The 21,992-nt window shown below is 34.9% G+C and overlaps 1 protein-coding gene across 1 annotated transcript; it reads left to right on the top strand.

The window, feature by feature from the left end:
* The first annotated feature begins 11,006 nt into the window (after positions 1 to 11,006).
* LOC147550432 (putative cytosolic oligopeptidase A) lies at positions 11,007 to 21,705 on the top strand. Its single transcript, XM_086665934.1, has 17 exons — positions 11,007 to 11,391; positions 11,564 to 11,731; positions 11,862 to 11,985; positions 12,769 to 12,845; positions 13,644 to 13,787; positions 13,951 to 14,181; positions 14,251 to 14,341; positions 14,795 to 14,916; positions 15,044 to 15,151; positions 15,246 to 15,491; positions 16,880 to 17,025; positions 18,434 to 18,551; positions 19,422 to 19,581; positions 19,665 to 19,696; positions 20,170 to 20,235; positions 20,839 to 20,910; positions 21,440 to 21,705. Exons 1-17 carry the CDS (start codon positions 11,224 to 11,226, stop codon positions 21,524 to 21,526), a joined length of 2,160 nt encoding a protein of 719 aa, XP_086522060.1. The 5' UTR covers positions 11,007 to 11,223; the 3' UTR covers positions 21,527 to 21,705.
* The last annotated feature ends 287 nt before the right edge of the window (positions 21,706 to 21,992 follow it).

Here is a 21,992-nt window from a genome sequence, read left to right as displayed (position 1 = left end):
CATTAGACAATAGAGTTTGAAAATTTAATTTTATGTTAAGTGAAGGCTAAATATTACTCCCATCTCCACTTATAAGTAACTTTTTTCTCCATACTACCCACCAATTCTAACTCAAAAGAAAGGGAAGAAGGCTTTCAACTAAAATATCTGCTTTTTCCAAACACGCAAACTAAAAGTCTTGATTCTCACTCTCTCTCTATATCTCTATCTCTAAAGACACTTTCTTATTCAAACATTAAGTTTAAACTCGTTTTATCTTTATTTCTTTCACTCGTTTTGAGAGAGAAAAAGAAGGTTATCCCAAAAGATAATGTATTTGGGACACATACTTTTTGAGCTAACTTTTTTCAAGTCCTTTAATAAAGTGATGGTATTATTCATCATATTATTCCCTCTCCATACGCCCTCCTCACTTACCTTTTACGTCTTTCTAAACTTTTTCACCTCCCTCTCTTTCTTTATCTAGAAGAGTGCATAACTTTCTAACCTAATTGAGGTCCCATCTCTTTATGTTCCCCCAATGTGACATCCTTTAAGTATGTTGCAGACTATTATTGTACTTTGACACCAAGTCATTACTTTTGGTCATGTTATTTTCGAACTTAAGGAGCAACAAATGGTAAAGAGACATATATTAAGAAACGAGTGAGATATAGATGCTCACAAAGGACATACAAACACGGGACACACCTCTCTACCGACAAGTCTATTTTCATATATGAAGCGAGTAATGGGAAATGAAAAGCTAGAGAAAAGAGTTTGAAAACAGGAAAAGTAAAGGTCTGCGTTTTGGAGAAGCAAGAAAATTTTTCGAGATATAAATGTTTAAAGTGATATTTTTTTAATTTTTCTGAAGCAACAAACTTCATCTCCTCCATCTCCAATCACCAATTATGTCCACCACCATCATTTCTCTTTCCTTCTCTTTCCATCTCCTTCTTTCAATTTTTTTCCTCTTTCTGCCCCTCTCTCTCTCCATCATCCTCACTCTTGTTGAAATCGGAGTCAATTTCGAATCGGTTCAAATCGTTAAATTCAGAAATGAAGTATGCTATTGCGTTCGTCTCGTCAAACTCTTAAGTTAAGAGTCAAGAATCACTCAAATCCGATTCCGGATGAACGAGATATTCAAGTCTGAAGTTTGGACTGGAAATGGTTAAGTTAGGGACCAAATGGCAATAAGGAAATGTTGGTTTGAGGGCCATTTGCGCAAGGAGCACTGGTTCAGATCTAACGGCGATTATTGACTCCGCGCAGATCCAACGGATGGCGTTAAGCACGTGTCCAGCATGGGGTGGGACATCTCCCGAACTCCATCTAACGACCACCGAGATTAATCTGGTGCGCCAATTTCGGGCGCGCTTGAGAAGATCTAACGGAGGGCGTTCTTCCCGAGCTTTTGAGCAAGATCTAACGGTTGCAATCTCAACCGACATAATCTGTTGTGAATTAAGTGAACCGTCACTTTACTTTCTCAACAGATGTGTCCCTAAACCTAACAGAAGTGTCCCAAATGCAAGTGTCTATTCGAAACCTATTTATAGGACCCAAATGAACTCCAACTTCTAATCCGTTTTTTTCAGAGTTTCAAGCATTGTTAGAAGATCCTATTAGAGTGTCTAAGAGAAAGATTTAGCAGAGTTTTCAAGGAGTTTCATAACCAAGAAGTTTAGTCCATTTGCATTAAGTAAGAGGTTAGTATACTTTCAAGTTCGACTGCTTTCTGATTCGAAGTACCATTGAATCGAAAGGTAACCATTGTATCGTGGGAGACAAACGCCGGTAACTGTTTGGTACTATACAGGGCGTCAATTGTCTTAAGGAAAGAGGAATACCTCGCCTCGATTAAAAATCTTCTTTTTCTTATCCTCCGATTTTTCTTTTTCTTTTTAGTCTATCTGATTTCTTAATCAAAGACATTCTGTTTTTTTTTTTCAAATTAGAAGTGTGTTGATTTTAAAGTAATAAATCAGTAAACACAGAAGGAATACAATTCCTCTTTCCAATCTTAAATTGATAGTGAGATTCGACAACGAATCATCTGTTCTGGATAACAGACATTATCGGTTAGAAATACGAAAGATATTGAGTTGTTTTATTCCTTAATTTTTCTTCATTAATTTGGAAAGAAAGTATTTTTGATTGATTTACAAATAAAATCAAAGTAGTAACCAGTTTCACCAGTGATTCGGTTATAGACTCGCTGAGTCAACTCGTTGAATCGGTACACCGAAAACAACAACTCTCTCTCTCTCTATTTGCTCTAGCGAAAGGGGGTGCCTTCGCCGGAATGCCGACCACTGGTTTTGGGGGATTCCCTCCAAACGAATCGACATTCCGACAAAGCGGGAGAGCGCCTTTCGCCATAGATAGAGTAGAGGAGGATAGAGAAATATCTAAAGGAAAAACAATAAAGGTCGTCGACTACCGTTGTCGGAGATGGGGGGCGTGAGAGAAACACACAAAATTTGACTAAAAATTTTGCCCCGTTTTTTTATTGTTTCTTCAAAACAGTGGCCAAAATAAAAGAAGAAAACTTTTGACAAACTAAGGTTTAGTGATAGAATGGTCAACTTGGAGGGCAAAAATTTCAGTTGGACAAATATGGGGACTAAATCTAGTTGATCACAAACTGATGACCATAAAGGAATGAACTCATTAGACCCACACGTATAGAATTTTGAAGACATTTCTTACAGACTGAGTACATAGGAAGTAAATTGGCAGTGTGTACAATTATAAACATTTAAAAGAGGTCCCAGGTTGCATTCATAACATTTCCAGGTTGCCTTAAATGAGTGACAAGAAAACCAAGTACATATGTCACATTACTTGTATTATAACCAACCTGCTTATATTTGTTGACAATTTTTTTTTTTTTTTTTTGAAACACTAATATTTTGATCTATTTAACATAAATTAAGGCATATATGTTGTCCCTCCACCAATATGAAGTTCCACGATAGTTTAAAATTTGGAGTTCACGCGACATAATATATTATGTGTTAGTAATTAGATTTGAGAGACAACCTTCGTTTAGATAATTTAGAGTTGCTCCTTTTTCAACTTTATATGATATTCTAGTATTCTCCTTTCTTATTTTAGATTTTGATTTTTTGGCGAAATAATCTCAAATACCAAGATTATGAACATTAGATTAGATTTAAACATTTCTTACCGGTTCGGTCACAACAAAATTCGGCCCAACACATTCGGTTAATATACTCATTGAAGTGTCATGGTAGTTCTATAAATAAAAGGGTATCTCATGTATGAGATACTCAAAATTACTCCAAAACATAAAACCCCTAAACTCTTTAGAAGCTTATATTACGATAGAAAGATGAGATACTCAAAATTACTCTAAAATATAAAACCCCTAAACTCTTTAGAAGTTTATGTTACGTTAAAATTAATGTCATACGCCCAGACTCTATTCGATGTCTACGAACTTAACTTAGCCAAGAAATGGTTTGACTGAGTTAGAAGTCTCTTGGCACGCTTACCACTTTTCACAACTACTCTTTTTTTTTATGAAGAATTTCACAACTACTCTTACCTATTATCTTGCAAAGGATGGTATTTATTGAAGCTCTTCTAGCAAAACTCAAATTATTTTCTTTCTTGTTAGACTTTTTTACCATATCCCTTCTCATCTCTAAAAAAGGTCCAAACTGACCTCATGGTCCTCAACATCTCTCAAATCTCTTGCTTATCTTTCCAAAAGAATCTCTAAAATATGTCAAATCTCTCCATTTCATCCATCCTTGTCATCATCATTTACATTTTCTAGTTTGTTACCATCTTGTTCAGACCTCACATTTAATTCATTTTTTCTCTCTCCTTTGTGCATGTGCACTAATCTTGTTACTACAACCTAACACAGTCCTTGTTTTAGAACTTTATCCACTTCTTTTGGTACTCATATCCATGAGCTAAACGTTCACAGAGATGATTTGGTGAAAATGTTTTTCTTTTATTAGAAAGGAAAATCATTCCGTTTTAGAAAATGAGGCAGCATACATTATTTAGTACCGAATATTCGCATATTATAACGCAGCAACGCTATCTTTAAGTAAATCGGTGGGCGTTCTGTATACGTGTGGCCGTGAAAAGTGGTTGTAACACGTATTTCATAGTCATCATAAAGAAACCATGATTAGCTTTTCAGACCCCAAAATTTTTCAGCAAGCATTCTTCCATCAACCAAGGGACCCATATATGTTTGGTCTGTCCTCCAATTGAAAGTCATCAAATGCTTCTCTATCTAATTAGTGGTCATCCATTGATTGAAAATTATCATGAAACATGAAAGTCTATGAGATTTTGCACTAGTGTAAGACACCTTCCAACTTCACATGAAAAGTTCAAACAAGTAAGAAATTTCATGAATTCAAGACCCCACATTTCTCACCCTGAAAAGGCAAGATAGATTCTTGAATTTGAAGGAATGTGACATTCAAAAGTTCCTTTTCTTTTTCTCCTCTTTCTCACTTCTTTTATTTTTCTGGTTTAAAGTGGAGAAAGTGGGTTAGCTTTGTTTTTGTAAGATGACTTTAAGTATGAAAAGCATCAACAATCAAGCAAAGTATGACTTATTGTTCCTTTACAAGAAAATGAAAGAAAATTTAAAAGAGAATAAGAAAAGATGACAACACTTTTTTTGTTAAAGATACTTAAACTAAAAAAAGGAGAAAATATGTGCTCATATATTGACCATTAACACAAATAATTACTAGCCGTCCGATCAATGAAATACATATTCATCATAGGTATAGTGTGAACCTAATTAGAATATATTGCTAGAACTCAAGGATCACATTTATTTTCTTGGTCACTTGATTCATCAAGGAGGGGTGGGAGTTCTACAGTAAGATTCAAATTCTGATCTCTATACTCGAAAAACATGTACTTACACTACCACTTGATTAAAGTGATTGAGATGACAAGGTTGATAATTAAGTAAACCTCTCCACTAGTGGATCAATTTTATTTCAATAAAAAGCTTAGAAAGTGATGATTCATTTTGTTTCAAAAGAGCAATTGGGAGATGCAATCTTAAAAAGCTAAGTTTGAAAGAACAATTCACCTATTTACTTTAGACTTTTTGAAGCATCCTTAAAAGCTTACCATCAATAGAAAATCCTACATAAGAGAAAGATGGAAATAATTTTTTTATTTCTATCTAAGAATTAAAATATTGTTTTCTTCCCTATTTATTTTACTTTTTTTTACTTCAATATTATCATTATTTTCAGCACTAACAATATTAGATATTTGAAATATCATTAACATGGAATATGATCACTAGCTATTGGAGTAGAACTCGATAGACCTAGTAGGAGCCTCTGCTACCACATAGCAACTAAAGTTTATTTGAGAAAGATATGAAAATTAATTTAAAAATTTCACATTAATTTCTTAGTGATGGCTGGATTACCTTTTTTTGTTGAAAGATTTGGATTATCTTAATCATGAATAGTTTACTAATATAAGTAAATAAACTAAACAAATTATGTCAAGTTGAAAGTCGGTCAAGGGCGAAGAAAATGTATTTATGGATCAATTTGTCAAGAAAATGTAATGGGTAGTTATAATAGAGCTCCTCATACACGTTATAATACTTAAATCGAATTATTGCACGTTATTTACTTATATTATTGTTAAAATACCATTAAACAAATGAAACAATATTGTGTCTCATTTACCTAATTGTTGGTTTGTTAGAACTTAAAACTAATTATAGTTACAGAAATAATATTAATTAAATGGAATCCAGACCCAAATGTTGAATTAATTAAGGTTCTATTAGAATACAAACTTTATTGTATTAACAAAGAAGATTTGGTTTAGACCAACACAGATTTTGTCACTCTTAATTAGTAGATGTATTATTGAGAAAGTTGAGTTTTATTAATCTATATAATAAAAAGGCAAAAGTTAAACTTCTATTATTTAAAGAAAAGGAAAGATGGGCTTTTCAAGATGTATTTATTCATATAATATGGGTGTGGAAATGCTTTTGAGAGAAACTAGAGACAAACTTATCTTTTAGTTTAAGGTTCTATCATTCTCTAACTATATATAAATAGTTAGCTATGGATCATATGAGAATATACTATTTTTTTTATCTTTTACTATAGCATGTTGTGACCACATGAAGATGATCAAAGGGTGCTATAAAAAAAAGATGATAAAAGAGATCGGTTTTTTGTTAAATATTATCCTCCCTATCTAGATTATCCGTTCAAAAAATTGTTTCAGAAGTTATTGCACTTTTGTCAGAGTTACTAAGGAAAATAAATATGTACTGAAATAAACCTTTTTTTTTTTCTTTTAGATATAGACTCAAGAGTCATTATATCATTAAATGGCATGGATACATGATGAAGACATAAAATCTCACTAACTACCAGTTTAAAGACATTTTAGGCGTTAAGGGTCATATAAAAACCTTTAAAGTTAGAAAAGTCATTTTTCTTGCTCCTAAAATTTATATTAATAAATCGTGAATTTCTCGTATGCGGAGTGAGTGTCCAACCAGTAAACAGAACCGTGAAGCTTCTTCACTTTTCATTATAATTTTCAAAGTTAGGAATAAATGTAAGGAAATGGTTCTTCTTTTGTCATGATCATTAATTACTCTTTATTATTTAATTCTTTATATAAAATATTTTATTTATTTATAATTTGTATAACTTTTTGGTGGGAGTTGGACTGTCAACTTTGATAGTGGTCCAAAAGAGAATCAAATATTAAAGTTCATATCTGAATTAATGAACATGTGATGGTCTGACTCTTCTATCTATTAAAGATTTATATGTTTGGTTATATATACAAGTTGGTTTCTACCTTTTATAAATGGTTTCATGACAAGGCTATACTTTTTGTAGTGAGATGTTTATTTTGAAAAATCATTTGATGAATTTGGTTCTAAACATTCTTTCATTTGATCTTTTTTAGTGGTCCTTAGGGTGGGTGATGCAAATCTACCTACCGAAATTTTATATACACTTATCGTTTTACCCATCACACTCACGCCTCTTTTGCCTTGAACCAAAAATACGTGAGATGTAAGTGTATAAAACAAAAATGATAAATACATTTAAAATTTCTCATCTACAAAAGGATTTGGGAAAGGAAAATTGGGTATTATTTTTGGACAGGGGTTCCTTGGGGCATTCAGTCTGATGGGGTACCTATAGATATTCAAGTTCTTCTATAGGCACCACAAACCCCCAATTCATAGGCATCCTCTCAAATTCCAAGTTCAGAGTTCAAATTTCCCAGAATCAGAGGGTTTAGAGAATATTTTTTTCCCTCCCACCACCATGTATACTGCACAAAGTTTGACATTGTTTATGTAAACATTATAGGCTTTGCATAATCATTTGATTTATACTAGTGAACAAAAAAAATTTAAGTAACACATTTTTAAATAGAATTGCTTAGGTTTCCATTTTGATTGTAAGTGAAACCAACCTGCTATTAAGGAGGTGTCAGAGATAAATAATAAAAAAGAACCCATGTATAAAGAAATGATGTCGGAAAGTGATATTATGAGTATCTTCCTCGTAAATAATTTTTTTCATCTCAGTATCGAATGATTTTTCTTCTCTGTCTGGTCTTAGGTGGGAAAATAGCCTACAAAAAAGAGAATAACATAATCCGTCACCGAGATATTTTTGTAGTTAAGGAAATAATTCATCGAGTAAGAGTGAATATCTCTTTTTAGATAAATCTGATATGCTTATATATGTTTGGGGGGTTGCGGTGATGCACGACCGAGATGATGTGTGGTGACAAGACATCGACTCTGATTACGACCACGGGTGTATGACAGTTTGGAAGATAATATCTGTCGAGTTTTTAGCTTCTGGCACGTAACGGTTCATGTATGAAAAGCAGATTTTTGGCTCTATCTGACTTTTTGCGTCATTGATGTTATCCTGAGACATAGCTAAGCTTCGAGGTGTCGATTTTGTTTCTAACGACCTTCTTACTTTGGTTCTCTAACCAAAATGAAGCAGAGTTGGTTCAGATCCACCTTCCCATTTGCTTCGAAGCGGTAAATGGCTCAAGGCGCCGAACTGACTTTTTTCAACCTCCGCCCTCTGTTTCGAGACTGAAATGGAGCTTAGGGCATGGTTGACTCAGATTCATCTCTTCGTCCTCGGAGACTAGCGCAAGGTCCAAGGTGTCTATGAGACTCCTACCAACCTCCCAACAATCTCTCAAATTAAAACTGGGTGCAGGTTGTAGAACTTTGTAAGATCCGCCCCCTGTTAGCTTTGACTAGGGTTTGTTTATTCTCGTGTGGGTCTTCCATTCAATTTGATGACTCTCTGACTTGTCAAACCTGACTAATATTTAACTTAACATATATCTTCGAGAAGAGGAGTTTGATTCAGTCAAAACGTTAATACGACAAGAAAGAATTGTCAATTCATACCATTATAGTTTTTGTAACCCTAACTCTACTTGTACTCCAAAAGATTATTCCAAGGATAAATTGCACTATTATGTTGTTTCTTAGCGATGTCTGCTTTATTTTTCCTACGCAGACTTGTTTCATTAATTCATTTATTTTTCTGTTTTTTCTTTCATTAACCCTTCTGACTAATACAGCTTAGAGTACGAATATAGGAGACAGTGGGGAATCAAACGTCTACAATACGAGAATTGCCAGTTTGATGTTAAGCTTCATCTTTATTAGATTGGTTACCCCATAACAAAATGTTGAATGAATGAAATCCAATCCTCTAGTTCTGAAATTGGAATTTTAAAAGTGCCCCTGCCAGTTTTAAAGGCCCCTCCTTCAAAGCAAATATGATAGGAAATTTGAGGATAAGGGGGCGCCTATATAACTCCCTCTCAGGTCTTTCATTTTGTTTTTACTGTGAGCAACCTTAATGTAACAGGTTATATTGATGGGAGATTTTATAGGTAATGCTCAAAGTTGTTAAAGGCAATCTCGCTAAAGGCAATCCCAATTTTGGTTAAAGGCAATGTGCGTTTGAGAAGCAATGCCTCAACCAAAGTTTGTCTTGCCGCCGACAAGCTCCGACTAACGATCTTGACTGACTTTTTCTATCTCTCTCTTCTTCCTTCATCTTCTTCTTCTTGTTCTTTATTCATCTTCTTCCTCTCCATTATTATGTACTATTTTATAAAAAAAAACGACGGATTTTACCCTATCATGTCTTCAAGAAACTTGTGATAGACATCAAAAGTTTGCAGAATATGTACACACAGGTCTTACATACAACCTCTGGAGAAGAAGGAAAGGAGAAGATGAAGAAATTTAATTTTTTCTTGAAATAACGACAATCTTCGGCCAGTGATATTTTTCCGGATAGATGAAACTAACCTTCAACTTAACGAAACTTAATCGTAAAAAATTGACTAAGTCAAACTTACAAAATACAATGCCTTTAACAATAAAGAGCATTGCCTATAAAATTACCCTATATTAATAATTACAAGAGTCACAGAGACATTGTTTATCAAACAAGAATTATTATCTTCCTTATGAAAGACAAGACCACAACTCAAGATTTTGATATTGTATGATATGCTTATTGGCAGTTCTGAGTAAATCCAAGAATCTAAAGACAATAAAGTAAAGATACGATAACTAGAAGTCATACTACATGATTGATGTTCACTTCGCTATAAATGACCACTTCCCACAATGTCGGTGTTAAAATAATCTACATACAAGATCCTACCGAAAACCTTACTCATCCAAAAGCCCAACCAATTCAACCAGAGTCTCAACCTACCTATAGATGTATACTAGAGTCATGAACAAACAGTCTAAACCAATCATTTTAATTACTTAGCCACAGACAATGATGTGACTGAAATTCAAGAGTGTGATAGTAAACTTTAGTCGGAACCCTAACCTGAACCAAAAACTTCTGTAGCGATATAATGAAAAATTTACTATATTCGTCCCCTCACAAAGTCCCTCCCACAGGGAGGAGCCTTTAGAAATTTATAGGGCACTCTTAAAACTTTCCAAACTTAGTAGGGCCGAACAAACATTATTAGTTGGCCGCCCACTTCACGTTTGAGCAAGTCGCTAGTAATGGTGGTCAAAAGGCCGGGCTGGGCCTAGTCAATTCTGGTTGAAATAGTCCCATGTCGGGCCCGGTTAGCTTGTCTTTGGATAATCTTTTTAAATGTTATTTATTTTTTTAAAAAAAAACTACAACTATAGTATAAAACAACAATAAAAAACTTACTTACATTAGCAGATATCATTTATGGATATCTTTTACAATTTTTATGCCAAAGCCAAACACTTTTGGTATGTTGTTCCTACAAATTAAAGAAAAATATTGGCAAGAATCATATTCCTATAAGTTGACATTTATATTATGGAAAGTATCCCATTATGGTTCCTTCATCAAAAAAAAAAAAAGTATCCCATTATGGTCTATATAATATAAAATATCCTACATGATTACAAATTATTGGTAAAAATAATTCCTTATCGAAATTTTACATGGCTTCTCCAATTTTGTTAAAAGACCTCCCCATGAACCATTTTACTTGCTAAATTATCACTAAGGGGAGGCCTTTTAACAAAAATGAGGGGGCCCTATAAAATCTCCCTCAATTGAAATTCGTATTATGAAAAATATTTCATTATGGATTAACTTTTGTAAAACTTGCTAAATTTTGTATGGAACAGCATACCGAAATTGATTTAAATTTAAAAACTCACACTTACCTCAAATTGATTTTGAAAAGCTTTCTTAAGAATTAATTTTTTTTTTTGATGAGAGGTCTTAAGAATTAATTTGATTTTTTGTATTGAACAATATACCTAAACTTATTTTGAAAAAACTTGTTTAAAATTTTTTATGACAACCTACTTAAAAGAATATGAATTAAAAATCTAAAACATTAAGATACCGATAACAAATATAATCTTTTTTTTTTTTTGTTGAATCAAAATATATTCTATTAAATGATACCAAAAAAGGAAAAAAATTAAAAAGGAGGGAAAGAAAAACGGGCCCAACCCGGGCCGGCACGGGCTTTTGAACACCACTGATGGCACCTTCTTTATGCCCTCATTTCTCCAAAACAATCATATAAATTCCTTCCTTTTTGTCATCTTTCTTTTCATTTCGTTTTGAATTCTTCCCAAATCAACATCAGCAATTTCTTCTCACTCCACCAAAAACTCATTTCCGCTTTTCTTCGTTCATGGCTTCCGAAGCTCCTCCTCTTTCCGGCGAAGTTCCGGCGAAACAAGAAGAAGAAACTCTCGACTTGAAAAACAATCCTCTTTTACAGGATTTCGTTTTTCCTCCTTTCGACGTTATCGAAGCTAAACATGTTCGTCCAGGAATCAGAGCCTTACTTAAAGAACTTGTAAGTTCCGTGTTTAGGTTTTCCATTCATGTCAATTATTCGCTTACTGGATCTCGTTATTCATCCATGTATCATAAGTCTAAATTAAAGTTTTTGATTGAGAATCATAAAGCTAATTTAGATCATTTCTATAGGGTTCATCATTTGGATTTTGTTATTGATTGATTTTCAGGAGAATGATTTGTCTGAATTAGAGAAAACAGTGGAACCTACATGGCCGAAGTTGGTAGATCCATTGGAGAAGATTGTTGATCGACTGACAGTAGTTTGGGGGATGATTAATCATCTTAAATCTGTTAAGGATTCATCTGACCTTCGCTCTGCTATTGAAGAAGTTCAGGTATATCATTTTGCCTCCTTGTACCAGAATTTAGCTTTTTTAAGTTTTTTTTTGTTTTTGTTGTTTGTAATTCGATTTTGCATGGACAAATGACGATTAATGTCGGAAATGTTGATGTTTTACTTTTCAGCCCGAGAAAGTCAATTTTCAGCTAAAATTGGGACAAAGCAAGCCTATTTATAATGCTTTCAAAGCTATTCAAGAATCTTCTGATTGGCAGTCTTTGAGTGATGCTCGTAAACGCATTGTGGAAGGTAAATTGAATATGGTTTTCGACGTTGTAATTGGATTTGAGGAGGAGGTTTTGAAAATTGTTAGTTTTCTTATGATTGAACATTCTTCCAATACTGACAGGAATATTGATGCTTGAAAACACTCTATATATAAGATTATCTTTCATTGAGAAGAAAGTCCTATAGCGTATTGCCATTAAGAATGACTTTTCCACATTATGTAATTATAACAGTCTGAATTTTAAGTTTAGTTTTTAAAATTAATTTCCCTTTCCCAAGCACATATCTTTCAGGTGACGTTTAGTTTCACCAAAAAAGAAGACAGTGACAATCAGTGAGTAACAATCCTAACACGAGTTTCAGGATATTCGGTTTTGTGAAGCTACTTGAGGGCATATATCTGTTTGGCACATTACCTCCAAGAAACCATTTCAGCCAGAGTTGTTTACAATTATTTTTTCGATCACCTTTCCGGAATGTAGAGGTATAGTAGCAAAACGAAATAGAGATGAAATTTACATTCTGTCTGGAATGCAAAAAGAGAAATAAAAGCTTTACTGTAATTGAAATTCTTAAAGTTACGGTGACTAGTGAGTGCTAGAGGTCATGTATATTTATGCATGCACAGGAGCCGGATCTTGCTTTATTTATGATTGTATATGAGCAAGGAGTCTGCACGATGTATCTGAGGTTTTGGTTTTGTAATTTTGAATCAGTTTATCTGGATAGAGAAGATGTCACACCAATTATATTAATTTTTTTCTACGGTTCATGTTCGGGCTTTTAGTGATTATATCTGTGCAGGTCAGATAAAGGATGCTGTTCTTAATGGTGTTTCTCTTGAAGATGCTAAAAGAGAGCAATTTAACAAAGTAGAACAGGTCTGTTTTAATGCATTTGTTTGGTCTTTACGTACCTCGATACTACTGACTACTGAGCTGTAACTATTTTTTCATGCATAGAAGGACATTCACCCCAACTCTCTGACCTATTTGTCAGGACTTAGGTCGCATATATTTAGAAAATGATGGGCAGTCCTAAACTACTTGAGTTTGCTTCTGTCCTGAAAAAGTTACATGAGAAAATTGCCATAGATCTTTTTTTTTTTTTGCAATGGGAAAATTGCCATAGATCTTTTTTTTTTTGCAATGGGAAAATTGCCATAGATCTTTATAGGTAGAATCTGACATTGGGTGGATGAGGTTAAAGAGAGCGAAGAATTAGAAAACAAAAAAATGGTGTAGTGAGAGACCTTATGCCAGAATTTTAACTGTTGTCTTGTTTAGAGTTGGATCAAGAAGCTTTCTGGCAGAGGACTTCTTTCCAAATGGTTTGTAGATTTGTGTGAGTATGGAGTTGCTAGAAAATTGAGTTAACTTTAATGAGGACAAGGGAATCAATATATTGACTTGGCCAGGGCACTGGTAACTGGAAATTAGAATTGTTAGAGATTTTTGATTTATTATGTCTACATTGTGCTTAATAGTTAATGAGTGATGCATGTGATTTGAATGGAAGGACACGAACATCATCCTTCACAAGCAAGAAACTTGATATGATGGCATGAGTTCCTTTTTTTTAACATCAGAGTTTGACTTTGCAAGCAAATAAAGCTTTAATCTTGTAATACTTGTTTTGTTGCTTCTGTCAATAACTACTTTTAATGGTGTTGTTCTCAGGAGTTGGAAAAATTATCACAAAAGTTTGAAGAGAATGTTTTGGACAGCACAAAAAAGTTTGAAAAGTTAATTACAGACAAAAAGGAGATTGAAGGACTACCTGCTTCAGCACTTGGATTAGCTGCACAAACGGCAGTTTCCAAGGTAGCTCATCAGCTCATGTTAAAATGCTAACATATTCAGTTTCAGTTTCTTCTCTCTTTCCTTTTCTTTTGTTGTTGGTATTGTTGTATTCATTGAGTAGTTTTCTCACTTCTACGTTTTTTGATCTTCTTGTCTTTATTGTTCATTTGCACCCCCACATTAGGGTCATGAAAATGCTACAGCTGACGATGGTCCATGGGTTATTACATTGGATGCTCCAAGCTTTCTCCCTGTTATGCAACATGCACTTAATCGATCTTTACGTGAGGAAGTCTATCGAGCTTATGTAACCCGTGCCTCCAGCGGAGATCTAGATAATACACAAATTATTGACCAAATTCTGAAGCTTAGGTTGGAGAAGGCTAAGCTTCTTGGTTATATCAACTATGCCGAGGTATGACTTATCATGTGTTCATGATGCTCCATATTTGGATACTTAAAGAGCAGCATTTTCTTTTCTCAGGTTAGCATGGCAATGAAAATGGCCACTGTTGACAAAGCAGAAGAACTCCTTGAAAAGCTTCGTAGTGCTTCTTGGGATGCTGCAGTTCAAGGTAACTGTTGATTGTTCTCTGAATACTACAAAATAATGGATGGAAGTATCTAGTACTATCCTTACAAGTTTTAGAAGGATTTATATCCTTTTATCAACCGATTTTTTATAGAAGCGAGCACCCACTCTTAACATAACAAGAGTTCTAGCGAGAAAGTATTCTAAGATGGATCTAATATTCACACGACAAGTTAAAACCTATAACTCATCAAAGGTTTGACCATAACCTATTATTTCTTCCTCTTTTAGCAATAAATGTTACAATATAATACGAATGTACTCTCTTAATGATTTAGTTAATAATTAGTACTAGGATGACCGTAATCTATAGCATTGGATTAAATCTAGAAAATGCATCGTTGCAGATCCTGCAATTTCTTTTTGATAACGTGAATGTGCATGTTATCAAGTTTAAGTAGGTATAACATGAGCTCATATATTATTTTCTTCGTAGACATGGAAGACCTTCGAAAATTCTCTCGAGATCAGGGTGCTTTAGAAGCTAATGATTTGAGCCATTGGGATATTAACTTTTGGAGTGAGAGACTTCGGGAGTCAAAGTATGACATCAACGCGGTAAGCTTAGCTGTTACCATCTCCTTTTGTACGCGCTCGACTGCTACTTCTGTTTTTTTTTTTCTAACAAGTGCTGCAATCTGTGGTCAAATGACCTTATATTTTATCCTTTGATTTTGTTTTACAGGAAGAGTTGCGCCCGTTCTTTTCATTGCCGAAAGTTATGGATGGTCTTTTCAGCCTTGCGAAGAGACTATTTGAAATTGATATTGAGCCAGCCGATGGCCTCGCTCCAGTAAAATATCTTTGCAACTGCGTCACTTGTTTGCTACTTGTTTATCTAATATTTTTGTTCTCATCCGGTTAAGAAATGTTATTCTGTTTAACAGGTGTGGAACACTGATGTGAAATTTTACTGCGTCAAAGATTCACTAGGTAGCCCAGTTGCATATTTCTATTTTGATCCATATTCTCGTCCGTCTGAAAAACGTGGAGGGGCATGGATGGATGAGGTTGTTGCACGAAGTCGTGCTCTTGCACCTGTTGGTTCCTCCACCAGGCTGCCTGTTGCTCATATGGTGTGCAATCAAACACCTCCTGTTGGGGATAAGCCAAGCCTTATGACCTTCGATGAGGTAAATTTCGCTTCTACAAAAATATATTTTGATATTAAATTGACATACTGATTCGTACTGGGGTATAAGGGATAATGTAATTTGTAATATCACTCTACCACACGATTATATATTTTGGTCACTAGGCATAAGCTGTGCTCAATGGGCACAGGCAGTACTGGTCTGCTTTTAGCGGTAATTAATTTCCGTTTTCAGAGGTAATTACTCGCCATTTAGCCAGAACTGACCTCCTGATACCTGAGTTAACCAAGCTTCTCTTAATTAGAAGTTATCTTCGGTCAGGGGAGCTCAGTGACTGGGACAAGCGTCCCAGTCGCTGAGCCCACGTCTAATTAAGATGCGTAACAACTCATTCTAGGGTTCTTTTTGAGCATCCTGCATCTAGTTCTTAGACATTATGTAGTTGGCTTCTTGTCTTCACAACCTTCTTCTGTCAATGAACAGAAGAAGATTTCTTGGTTAGCAGCAATTTGATTCACATGAACTATTAGCTCCTAACTCTACTACTGAGGTTCAAGTCTGGTTATTTTTTCTACGCGCATGGTTTTGGTCGGAATCCTGGGTCAAAAAGCACTAGATCCAGTCAATCCTTTTTGTGCTCTGTTGTGGCATTTGGATAGTTCAGAGTTAGTTGTTTCTTTATTGCTTTCTGATTGGTAAAATTCAACTTCAGTAACGAACACACCACCCATCATACATGTTTAGGGTTTAGGGTTAGCAGTTTATACGCTATTGCGGAGATAAGCAGTCCTAGTTAAGAAACCCTTTCTAGCCTTAAAAACACCACCATTATGATCTAAGATTCAGATTGTATGATCTTTATTGTATCACAAAGAATCCTATTAAAATCCTAGCCTGGTTTCTGCCTATCTCCATTTGTCCTTTCAATCTCTTTCTATATATTTCCTCTTTTTCTTCTTCGCGTCAGGAGAGTCTATTCTGTCTTCAGAGGAGTCTTAAACTGTTGGGATAGGTTTCGCACTTTGGTTTGAGAATATAATTTATTCTTATGTTATAGGGCTAGAGTTGGATATTCCCACCCAAAGTGAAAAGGTCTAACTTGTTTGCTCGAAATATTTACATCCTACCTAACTGACGTGTATCTCCATCACTATCATTTAGTTATGTAACTTATGGATTTGTAACATTACCAAAAAGTAAAATGACCAAAGTACATATAATTTTCTACATGTATACATTGTATAGATTTCTAATATGCTAGATATTGAATCTTACAGTTTATGATTTGATTTGGCAACATCACTTCTGAAATGCAAAAGTGGTTCACGATATAATTCAACCCTCAATAAAACTTACCGGTACAAGTTTCTGTTTTCTTAAACTTGCTTATATTATTGTATTTATATATGTGGTGGCATTATATGCAGGTTGAAACAGTTTTTCATGAATTTGGTCATGCACTTCAACATATGCTCACCAAAGAAGACGAGGGTCTAGTTTCTGGTATTCGAGGGATTGAATGGGATGCTGTGGAATTGCCGTCCCAGTTCATGGAGAACTGGTGTTACCATAGGTGCTTTTCCATCAAACATCCTCCCCAATTATATTCATTTATATATATTTTTGTATCTGAGTCCACATATTATTGTGGTAAAATCTGAAAATAATTATTCCAGAAAGAAGGGCCCAGAGAGTTGGTACCACAAGGATTCGCACATGTCAACACAAATTATATAAAATACCAGAACCTTTCTATATTACTGAAACAGTGCAACTAGTCAGGCCCGGCCCTGGCCCAAAGCGAGCAAAGCCTCGCTTTGGGCCACCACATTTTTGGGGCCACATTTTAAGGGGGTGCCTGTAGTACAGTCTACCAATTAAAGTTATCAAGCTGGCCCAGCACGGATTTAACCGAAGAGAGCGGTCAGGATGGGCTGGTCTTATGCTTTTACTTCTTTCCCAACAAATGGGACCCACCAGATTTTGACTTTTTTCAAGAAATTGACTCTAATTTGAGTATTTGACAAGTCTTTTTTTTAACTAGTGTTCTTTGTGTAGCTCTCCTCACTCCATCAATCCATCTCCACTTCTTGTCTCTCCTTTCTCTCCAAGCCACTTACTCTGTTTATCCCCATGTTCATCTCTCTACGATTTTATTGGTGCCTGTTAATTATGTTATTATCTATTACAATATTAGTCATCATTTCATTAGATTTATTCCAATAGTGTTCATTGTAGTTATTGTGTGTAATATGCTAATTACAATATCTCGAACTTTACTTAATAATTTTTGTCCTACGTGTGTGAAGACGAGTTTAGCGAAGTTGGTGTCTCATATGTGTATCCTTCGTTGTGTGAGGAGTCTTCCTTTCCAATCCTTGCAAGTGAGTTCTTTTCCGTGAGATTGGCGATTAATGCATTGTCATATAAGTATCTTGTTTCCGTTATTAAGAATTTTGTTTTCATTTGACTTCTAAATATATTATGTAACGGTAGAACCCGCTTCTTAAGTACTACATGTAGTTTGAGAATTAGATTTACCTCATGCTTTTAAGTCATTGATGCCTAAAGTCAGATTGGTCTGGAAAAACCAACAACAAAATCACCTAAATATCATCTGGTACCATTTTAGCATCACAAAAAGGTGCACCCATATTTGCTGGCTAACTATTGCGATGTATGGATTTAGAATTAAGTTGATAGAAATTATGATATGTATGGGTTTTTGAATGATGTAAAAGATGTGTGGTATCTACGCAGATTTTATAGGATGGGCTCCGGATCGGCTTAGGTCCATGAGGGTCTAAGGTGAAATTTGAATTTGTACAATATAGGGGGCCTCATTTTTGGACTTCGCTTCGGGCCACTACAAAGTCAGGGCCGGCCCTGCAACTAGTGGCACTCTTGTAGTTGTTGCTGGGAATCAAATTTAAGCATGAGGTCAGCTAATAGCTAAAACTTGACTTGTCCCTTTGGTGCAGGGATACTTTAATGAGCATAGCCAAGCACTATGAAACTGGAGAGACTCTCCCAGAAGAAGTTTATAAGAAGCTCCTTGCCGCCAGGACGTTCCGTGCAGGCTCTCTAAGTCTTCGACAGGTTAGTTACCATGCAGATACATTATATTTGTTTCTCGGAGCACTTTAAAAAATGGTCTCTTACGGATTAGGGGTTTAATTGGTCCCTGGGTTAGCCTTTGGAAATATAGTATCATATGCAAAGTGGCATTTTGTTTGTTACTTTCCTTCCCCCCTTTTCTCTAGACTATGCGAGTCTGTGATTGCAAGCTCAGTTCTATTTATTGTTCTTGGGTTAGCCTTTGCAAATATAGTATCATATGCACATGGGCATTCTCTTTGTTTCTTTCCTTCCTCCTTTTCTCTGGACTATGTGAGTCTGTGATTGGAAGTTCAGTTCTATTTTATTGTTTCTGTCAGCCTTTCTTATTTTTTCTTCCGGAGAAAAATGAACACTTCATTCTTTAAATTTCTGTTGTCCATTGATCACTTTCCCTGTTCACTATGTTACAAAAGGTGAATTCCTGGCTCTCGAATGGATCTATCTAAATTCTGGGGGACCGCCTCTCCCTTAGCGTGTTTTTAGCTTAAGACTCTTCTTCCCCACCGTTCCTTTCGCTTCTAATATAATGCGTAGTTGTCATCCATTGTGAAAATGGTGCCGACTGATATCCTTTTAGCGTGAAGCTAGATTTTGTTTTGGCCACCATGACAATGGTCATTGAATTGAATTCATGATCTACTTAAGGTGCATGAGTGAACTCATAAATCATCTAACACAAAGGATGGTGAGGGAGCTGAGGACCATAACGGGCTGAACTGGTTTTAGGTTTTCTGTCCTTAAATAAAGGAAAAAAAGGACGCATCAATAAGCGAGAAAAGACCAAATATTTGCCTGTGATATTTTTATGAAATATATGTAATGTATCGATCTTTCTACTTATGTTTGCAGATACGATTTGCAAGTTTAGATTTGGAGCTGCATGTAAAGTATGTTCCTGGTGGATCAGAATCTATCTATGATATTGATCGGCGAGTGGGTGAAAGAACCCAAGTTATTCCTCTACTGCCAGAGGACAGATTTCTTTGTAGTTTCAGCCACATTTTTGCAGGTACCGAAGTCAGCTTTTTTAGGTTTCACATGTTAACAAGCTAGATTTTTTTGTCTTCATTTATTTACTTTCGTATGTTCCAGGTGGATATGCAGCTGGATACTACAGTTACAAGGTAACCTTTTCTCATCTTTCACATGGAATGTATATAATATGGACATGGTGTTTTGAAAGTTTTTGTTATCAATTCTTGTTCAGAGCTTGCCAACATTGACTATCTTTCCTATGTTTTGCTCAAATCTAATTCTGCTTTCTTTTTTACTACAAAATTTTAACAAATGAAAATGGAAACCTGTCGGATTCAGAATTTAAAGATGCATTTTGATGTTTACCGATGTAAAGTCAACATATTTTTTGAACTGTAGTGGGAAAAAGTTCTCGAAAATTTTTCATTTTCATATAGAGGTGTTACAAATTATGGAAAAAGGGTGTTGTTGTCTTGAATGTGATTTTGATGCATGCATACTTCCACAGCCAAATTCATGCTACACATGCAGCGCTTTTGGCTGACGACAAACATCATTGATTAATGATTTAAACTTGTATGTGAAATACGTATTTCGTTAATCTTGGTCTTTAAATTTGCAGTGGGCAGAGGTATTGTCAGCTGATGCTTTCTCTGCATTTGAGGATGTTGGATTGGATAATGAGGAGGTACGAGGGCTTAAGCCTTGAACATATTACAAGCATACTTCTGACAATTTGACTTGTTTATATCATTGTACAATCTAGAACCGAAACTCTCAACTTTACGTCTCTATAATTAGTAAAATTGCCCTTATCCCCTTCAGTTCTTCAACTTGTTTACATATTTACGGATTTACCTATATCACGTGGATTCTCCTTTTTAGTATTTTGTTCATGAGTGGTAGACTCACGTATTTTTCTTCAGATGTCACTTTGGTATAGGATCATAAAATACCAGTCTAGGTCTTTAATTTGTAACGTAACAAGGGTTCATTAAAATGTTAACATGTGGTAAAAACTAAAGGACCAATAACTGAGACAAGTACATACAAATATATGCGTGTGTGTGTGTGTTTGTGTTTATTTGTTTGAGTAAAGTTGTAATCCTGTACTGGCTTTTTTCTACTCAATAATTCTGATCCTTCTTTATCTGATAAACATAGTTACTGAAATTAACTTTTATCCTAATGATCTTGTGGAGGTGGATCTTTTCAATGTTGATCAACTAAAAACTTATCCTCACAATCTTCGGCCCAGGAATAATTTCTCATGTGCTACTTTTTGCAACAGGCTGTAAAAGAAACGGGTCACAAGTTCCGAGAAACAATTCTTGCTCTTGGAGGTGGAAAACCGCCACTAGAGGTTAGATTCTTGTTAAAAGTAAACATAAAAGTCAATCTTATTTGACTAATTTTAAGAGAAGTCTTTATTCCCCGGAGAATTTTCTTTATTCCCCAAAGCCGCGGCCAAAAACAATAACATGCTGGTTTCAAGGGTTTTTTCATTTTGTTTTGGATTACGTGATACCTTTGATCCCCTAGCAAATGCCTGCTTTATCTGTTTTTGAAACTCATATAACACGTCTCTATCTTTAGAATCGTAATTAATACACCCAATTTTCTCAAGCAGGACTAGAGTTCAGGAATTAGTTTGGTATTATAAACAATTATTTCCATTTTATTTCTGAGTTGATTAAGAATATATTTAGAAGTACACAGCAAAAGCAAAATATTAAACACAAATATTACTATGACCATTCCCAGATACTCAAGTCCATTCTCATTTTGCTAAGAACTCTTAGGGTGCCTCAACCATTGATCTTCACCCTAATCAGATTTCTTTTTATGATGACAAATATTGATCCATTTCTCACCGATTTGTAATTTTTCAGGTATTTGTAGAGTTCCGAGGACGTGAACCTTCTCCCGAGGCTTTACTCAGGCACAATGGCCTACTGACAGTAACAGCAACCGCTTGAACACATCTCTCATCAGAATCCAATAATGCTTTACTCTTGGAGTTCAATTTGAAACTTTTGGTTCCATAGACAACAATTGTTCAATTTACAGTCATTTAAGAAGCTTTATATCTTGCTGATTAAAAATTGAACTCACAACTTTCGGTTACTTGGGAATCAATAAAAACTACTTATTTTTATGTTTTCCTTTTTTTTAATGCTTTATATTTTCCTATGTGCATATTTTGTAGCAGCTAAACAGCGCCACAAGTGTTGCTTAGTTTCCCATCGGTCTGGCAAGTTAGTGTAAGAAGGAAATTAGGTACGATGAATCTAGATCAAACTAGTAATCTTTGGGAATAATAATTTGGTGGTAATAACGAGTGAGCTACTTTCAAGTTCCATTCATTCCTATTATGGCAAAAACATGTGTTTATGGTTTGTCTTGACGAATTTGTACTACGAAAGTTCAGCCCAAATCAGCTAT

The sequence above is a fragment of the Eschscholzia californica genome, unplaced genomic scaffold (genome assembly GCF_041429995.1).
Source record: "Eschscholzia californica isolate CP2 unplaced genomic scaffold, dmEscCali1.0.p SCAF_3, whole genome shotgun sequence".
NCBI lineage: Eukaryota > Viridiplantae > Streptophyta > Magnoliopsida > Ranunculales > Papaveraceae > Eschscholzia > Eschscholzia californica.
The sequence above is the reverse complement of the archived record's forward strand: the minus strand, read 5'-3'. Positions and strand labels throughout refer to the sequence as shown.

Bases quoted from the DNA above. Each gene is read 5' to 3' on its own strand.
- LOC147550432 (XM_086665934.1), top strand. From the start codon at position 11,224: ATGGCTTCCGAAGCTCCTCCTCTTTCCGGCGAAGTTCCGGCGAAACAA. The intron at 14,917-15,043 runs GTAAGCTTAGCT...TTTGTTTTACAG, and splicing joins CAAAGTATGACATCAACGCG to GAAGAGTTGCGCCCGTTCTT. The intron at 18,552-19,421 runs GTTAGTTACCAT...TTATGTTTGCAG, and splicing joins GCTCTCTAAGTCTTCGACAG to ATACGATTTGCAAGTTTAGA.